Source organism: Arachis duranensis, chromosome 8 (genome assembly GCF_000817695.3).
Source record: "Arachis duranensis cultivar V14167 chromosome 8, aradu.V14167.gnm2.J7QH, whole genome shotgun sequence".
Lineage (NCBI taxonomy): Eukaryota > Viridiplantae > Streptophyta > Magnoliopsida > Fabales > Fabaceae > Arachis > Arachis duranensis.
The window spans coordinates 13,953,876-13,960,878 of record NC_029779.3 but is presented as its reverse complement, the minus strand read 5'-3'; the positions used below and the strand labels follow the sequence as shown (position 1 = coordinate 13,960,878).

The 7,003-nt window shown below is 36.8% G+C and overlaps 1 protein-coding gene across 1 annotated transcript; it reads right to left on the bottom strand.

Annotated features, from left to right (window-relative positions):
* Window positions 1–949: 949 nt before the first annotated feature.
* LOC107460932 (glucose-6-phosphate isomerase 1, chloroplastic) lies at window positions 950–6,373 on the bottom strand. Its single transcript, XM_016079364.3, has 14 exons — window positions 5,686–6,373; window positions 5,043–5,165; window positions 4,235–4,333; window positions 4,063–4,146; window positions 3,393–3,536; window positions 3,252–3,317; window positions 2,769–2,837; window positions 2,573–2,680; window positions 2,288–2,340; window positions 2,056–2,194; window positions 1,793–1,949; window positions 1,550–1,628; window positions 1,328–1,394; window positions 950–1,229 (listed from the first exon to the last, which is right to left on the bottom strand). Exons 1-14 carry the CDS (start codon window positions 6,250–6,252, stop codon window positions 1,095–1,097), a joined length of 1,890 nt encoding a protein of 629 aa, XP_015934850.1. The 5' UTR covers window positions 6,253–6,373; the 3' UTR covers window positions 950–1,094.
* Between the last annotated feature and the right edge of the window lie 630 nt (window positions 6,374–7,003).

Below are 7,003 nucleotides of genomic sequence, written 5' to 3'. Positions count from 1 at the left end.
TTCACTCACCTTGAAATTAGGACAACTAAAGAAAGATCTCTTTGAATTTTTCTCCGTGTTAGACTCTACAAGTATGGTGTTGGCTTCACAATCACATATAGGATTTTGACCTTTTTTTTTTTTCAAGTCGATTTCTCACCCCGCTTGACACATTGCTACTAGTCCCATTATCACCTAACAAACTCCAGGAGTGCAGACAGCAGTCCCTACTATATCCAAGAACAAGACACTATCACACTCATCAATCATGTAGAACAAGATAGAATATAGTAGACAATGAATATACAGATATATTATTCTCCAGCAAATTATATTATCAGTCAGATTAGTCCCTAAAAAATGGCTACATTTTTACATTTTGCAAGATAGGGACCAATTTGTCCTCAATCCTGTGTTAGATAATGTTCTTATTGGAATTCTTTCGGGACCAATTTAAGTAAATATTCAATTTTTTATGTATTCGAGACACTAGAAATATAAATTTTATTTTTCAATAATCACAAGACTTTTGTTTGTATGGTATTCTAAATTATTAGTACTTTTCAACAGAATTACACCCTTAAAACTAGAGTGTATTTTTTCTTATGAATCAGTAGCATATGACATTGATAAGCAATTTTTGTGTTATTAAACCCCCATGACATCAAACAAGTGTGGCAAGCATGTATCTCTCCTATTCTTTTTTTTCTTTTTATGTTTCTTTTCACTAACTATCCGTTCCCAACATAAATGATTCTCCAAAACTTAAGAATAAAACAGATGTCTTTCTCTCATCAATTAGGTCCCTTTCTTTATTACTATATAACATTTCTCAACTTGGCATCATCATTAAATCACCAAATTATCCACTTTCGGATTATTTAATTATCTCCCAGTGTATTGATTGCATTTACCAAAATTAAACACTTTAAATTGAATATGAAAAGCGTCTGTCAAAGAAAAACAGAACTTTGAGCATTAATTCAGTTTATTCAATTTTATTTACCAAAGCTAAAACTTGCAGTAATTTGTCTAAACAACAATCTCCATTTTTATTAATGGAGGAGATTCAACCGAAATCAATAATTATTGCAGGTGAATTTCCTTAGTCTAACTCAAGCATACAATTCATCAACGTTACACTCTCCAAGAAAAACCTTGAAACTCCGTGGTGAACCACAGCTGCCTTCAGCGATAAGTGCTCTGTCATTGGCAGCCATGTGAGCAATAATCTTGTAAATCATTTCAATCTGAACATCCAAGGTAAAATATATTAGTAAACAATTATTCTATAAATTGGTTAATAAACATCATTGAGAAAAGTAAGAGTGTTGGGCAAGATATCTACATCTTCTGGCGCATGGCAACGATCGGCTACTTCATCGAGCGTTAATGGCTCAATAGGCTGTTTGCAGCTGAAAACAGTAATAGATAAACAGAATTTAGGGATAGAACTAACTGAAAACAAGAACAACAAGAACAACAAGAACGATGCTAATGCTAGCACATCATTGGATATTGTTGGAAAGATCCCAGGAAGGGCAGTGTTGTTTTGAGCTCATAATCATACCTTGCCTCATTTAACACGGCCAAAACCCGCTTCTGAAGAGCCAATACTTCGCCTGCCGCTTTCTTTCCGGCTTCGACACCTAAGTGATTATCATATTTCAGAAATTAGAAATTAGAATTTAGATTTTAGAATGAATAAATTAGCGGAGTCTTGGATATCCACTGCAGTATGAATTGCTGACAAGGTTAAGAGGAATATTTATGAGATCAACAAAATCATAAGACAAGCAAAATGACAGTTTACCAGGTTGATGATAAGCATTTATGTTGACAAGGGAGGCATATATCCCTACTGCACGCTCATATAGTGCAATAAGAGCACCAACTGATTTTGGGGTCACTTCTTGTACGGTGACTGTGATTGACTCTCGCTCGTTAGCATATAAAGCTGACCTTGTTCCCTGTAGAAACTTTAATTTTAGAACCGAGAAAAGAATGATCCAGAACAAATAATTTTATAATCAAACTAAGTTCCATAAGAAAATATGTTCGGTTGGCAGGTCAGACCTGTAGCATACCAAACAGGTAGTCACCACATGTGACACCAGGTTCAAGTTCCCAATCGTGACCCGGAGGTCTATCGCGGAGCACCTCAATGAATGTCACAAAGAAATTGTGTACACCCTCCCTCAGTTGTTGAATATACCTGTGAGGAGGCAGATGTTAACAAGATATTAATCAAATCCATGTACTACATAAAGCCAACACAAAAATTGAAAAGATTAGCATGAACACTCACGCATGCTGATCGGTACTTCCTTTATTTCCATAGACACTAATTCCCTGATTGACCTATGGAATCCAGAAATCGGAATTAGATCATTTCAATATTTCATCATCCTAGGAAAACTTGGGTTCCTTTTTAGAAACATCAATTAGGCAAGTTCCAGGTACAAGAAAAACTATTCAAAATTATCGTGGAGGACTTTCGGGTACCTTCTAATTATTTTCACAGGAGGAAATGCAAAAAAAAAAAAATTGTTATTCAGATTTGCCGAACAAAAGAATGAGACAATTTACATACCCGATTCCCATCCAAGTCAAACTCCTTGCCTAGAGATTCCATGACTAGCTGCTGCAAGTATCTACTAAACAATAACAGGCTATCCTTATACGGAAGGATGACCATATCCTATGGAGTATGAGGAAAAAGGGAATAATGAGCAATAGAGCAATAAAATGGAAGTAAATACCATGGATAAATTATACAAGTCTCGCACCTTGGATCCTACTCCATCTGTAGCCCAATACCAACATAGAGCCAGCAGCGCCGCAGGATTACTCCTTAACTGCACAAAGTTATATGTCAAAACAGAGACCCTTTTGATATTTTGCTTTACGATTGAGGAGAAGCAAGTTCAAGCAGACGAGATGGTAAAGCAGCATTTGAACTTCAAAATGAAATGTTAGTATACAACTATTTCCACTCTTTAATAATGTCACTATTAAGAATGTAAGGAATTTCTGAAAAATTGGTCTTCGGCATATAAAAGCAGTATGTCTGGATAATTATGTCCATTTATCACCATATGTCATGTGTAATAATGTATTTGCAGCATGAAGCACCAGCAGCCCAGCGATGGATGACAAGTTATTGAGTAATACTTATTGCATCTTGCATTATCATACATGAATTTCGTTCGACTCCATGAGCACAACTCTGAAAGTAAATTTAAAAGATGATTTTTAAAACTGATACATACCACAGTAGTTCTAGTTGCCTCATCCATCAATGCTGCACCAGCAAGCATTTCTCTAATGTCAATGCCCTGAACCAGAAGCATTATAGGTGAATATAAAATATCAAAAACAAACTAATTAAATTTACATTAACCCTCACGTACCTGAAGGGCCGCTGGAAGCAGGCCTACAGCAGACATCTCTGACGTTCTACCTCCCACCCAATCAAACATAGGAAATCTAGCTAACCAGCCCTCAATTCTGGCAGTGTTATCTAACAAAGAGTTTTCTTGTGTTATAGCAACACCCTGCAACAAAACATGCGTTAGCAAATGATCACAAATGTCCATGAACCGACAGTGGCAGCAAATGTGAGTGATGCAGGGACGAATAACATTTAGAAATTCACAACAGTTAAAAAAATGGAAAACACAAAAGCAATAAAATCAACATTCCAATAAATGTCACTTTAATATCATATATAAGCATACAAAGTGACAATTTATCTGAAAATATTAATTTAGAAGGTATTTTTAGCAATTCAAGTATTAGGGGGGGGGGGGAGGGGGAAGAAAAAGAAGATAATTCAATTAGTTTAATTATTTCTGCACATGCTAAGCAAATCTATGAGAATTTGAAAAGGTAGCATTGAGCAAAACTGGATTTTGATTGTCTTCAGACGGGTGAATGTAAATCAATCTCGACAAGTAGCTTGTTCACCCTAACAAGTCTCATATTCAATATTATCTCCATCACACCACCTAAACTTCCATTTTGGCACAAATTCCTTGGTAACAATATGAGGAAATAAAAAGTTGAAACCTGAGATTAAACCTGTTTCGGAAAATCCAAGCCTGCTTCACGAAAGGCCTTCTGTACTTCTAATAAACCATTTCGAGTCTCAGGAGTACCTCCACTCTGAAGATAGTGACATTTTTAAGTCAGAAATCCTTATACACCAATAACATCACAATCAATTTTTTAGAAGTATAATCTCCATACAAACCTTTGAAATGACTATTACAAGTGTTGAAGCTAGCTCAGGACCAAGTTGTGCAATTTGATGATCAATTCCAGCGGGATCTGTGTTGTCCACAAACCTTATCTGTCAAAAGTCCAAAATCCATTACTAAATATCTCAGGTTGCTAACATACTTTGCATACAACAGCAACTTTCAATAACATGAACATATAAATGTAGGAACTTAGGCTGCTTTTGTTTTTGGAGACAGAACACAGAAATATTGACAGTGAATATTTAAGAAGTGTTTGGAAGCAGAGACATAGACACTAGACACATTGTCTCCAGAACAGTTTTCTTTATTTTTGTGTCCACTCTTCTATGAAGGACAATGATGAACACGGGATTTGGGAAGGTGGAGACGGGTTTTTTTATGAAAATTTTTTTCCTTTCTGTCCATAGATATTTTTTGTTATTCCACTGTTACCCCTTCTTATTTTCCCTAATTTGAGCTTCTTCTATGCATCGTCGTTCTCAGAAATGTACTCTCTTCCCCCTGCATTCTACTTCTTTCTCTATTTTTTCCCATGTACTCTCTTCATTTCTTACTTGGCTTGATAATTCCTTCCTTCTTATTGTTCATTCTTTTCTCCATGGCATACTACATGTTTACTCAATAGAAGCTTAATGCACTCTTCTACTTACGTTACTTTGTTTATTTTTTTGTTACTTCAATACCATTTTTATCTTGTTGATTCATAGACCAACAGAAATAACTACTTGCTGTTGCAGTTTAATTTTAATAAAAGAAGGGCCAAACATAGTTAACGGAGATTATGGATTGCCAATATACCTTGAGCAAAGGATTATCAGGAGCCAATGCCTCCGCAACAAACTGTGGGCCAAGAGCTGAACCCCCAATTCCAACAGACAGTATCTGAGTAAACCGACCCTCCGGCGACGAGGGAGGCTTAATCTGCCAAACCACATTCCCATATACAAATCATTATAAGAAATTAGAGACACGAACATCATCAACAACAACAATAATTAATCATTCTCTTGGTGAAGCCATCTACAATCAAACTACACAATAGCATACTATCATAAAGCATATTTACATTGTTTTTCTTGCAGAATAAGTGTAGTTAGGTTCAAGACAATAACACACGCCTCTTGAGATTTTATTAATAAGACCGAAATACAAAAGTATTTTCTGTCCCTATAAATTTCAGGAGTTTACTGTTGTCTCTGGAACTGAAAAATTGACACTATCTCTATACATGTATCAGAAATTCCAAAAAGGGCCTAAAGGCTCAAAGAGGCATTTACATATCAATTGTGAGATATGAGACAGATTATAACCAATTATGTTAATTGTTTTTGCAAAGCATATCTACATTTAAACGATTCACATCTAAATCCCTTTTAAGTCCGATTAATAAGTGCGATTAACACATCCAGAGAGAGAGAGAGAGAGAGATGAAGTTACTAACCTTACCAGTGAGGACATCATCGGCGAAATTGCAAATAGCAACAAGAGTGTTATCAATCTGAGATTTCAAGAACGTGGTAGGTGCGCGGTTAGAATCCCTAAGCCAGTAATGACCAACCATGCGTCCCTCATCGGGGTTCGCAATCGCACCTTTCTCGAGCTCCTCCATGGCCTTGAACGCAGCCTGGAACCGCGGCTCCATCTCCGCCACGTACTCGTCGGTAAACCCGACCCGACTCACATCCAAGTACATTCCAACCTCCTTGTGTTGGTACAGCCACTCCACGTACCTCTTCCATAGCTCCCTCGGATCCTTCTCCAACGCTGTCTTCTTCTTGAACCCCTTCGCCGCCGGTACCGCGGCATCCGCGCCGTCGTTGGTGACCGGAGACACCTCCCGAGCCACTGACACGAGGCTTAGGGCCCGATCCGAACCGAGTTTTGGTCTGCTCGGGAACGCGGCCAGCTCCGGTCCGTTCCGGAACGGGTTGGTCAACGCCGGAGAATGATTCCGATTTCGGAGCTTGAGAGCATAGGAAGATGAACAAATGCCGGAGATGGAAGCCATTGAAGTATGATTCGTGATTTCACGAGGTATAGTTTTGTTTGGGCATTTGATATTTTTTTCCTGACGAAACACTAAGCAAGTGGTGACTACTTAAGTTGTTTAATTAACTTTTCTTTGCGAATGGAGGCTTTTGTAATTTGTATTTTTTTTAGTTCGGTTTGGTTTGGTTTGCTTTGTTACCTGTACTTGCTATGAGACGGTCGGAGGCAGGGCTGTTTTTGTCCTCTTGCTCAAAGTTACCAGCAGAAGCCAGATGAGACTACTCCAACATCGGAATATTAATAAAATAAAATATAAAGCAATGTTAATTCACGAATTTTTTTATTTACTTTATATTTATGTTAACATTAATTACATTTTTTTCACTAAAAACATTAATTTATTAACATATCTGTTATAGAGTTACCTAAAACGTTGATTTGAGTCTAAACGTAAAGCTTAAATTTTTTAATATGGCAGTGTCTGACCTCTTAATGTCTAAGTGTCGCGTGTATGAGTTTTTCATGAGGAGATAAGAGGTGATACGGGTCAGTATATTTATAGTAGAGTCGATAACCACCTTTGTTAGAGTAGCTATATCTTTTCTGATAGATAATTGTTTCCTTTATTTTGGAAGTTTATTAGGACTTATCTTATCAGAGAAGATAAAGATCTCAGTCGAAATTTTCGTGAATAATTACCTGCTTTGAGTAGGTAAAGCTTTACCCCTTTTTACTAATGTTCTACCTCTTTAAAAAAATCACATAAAAAA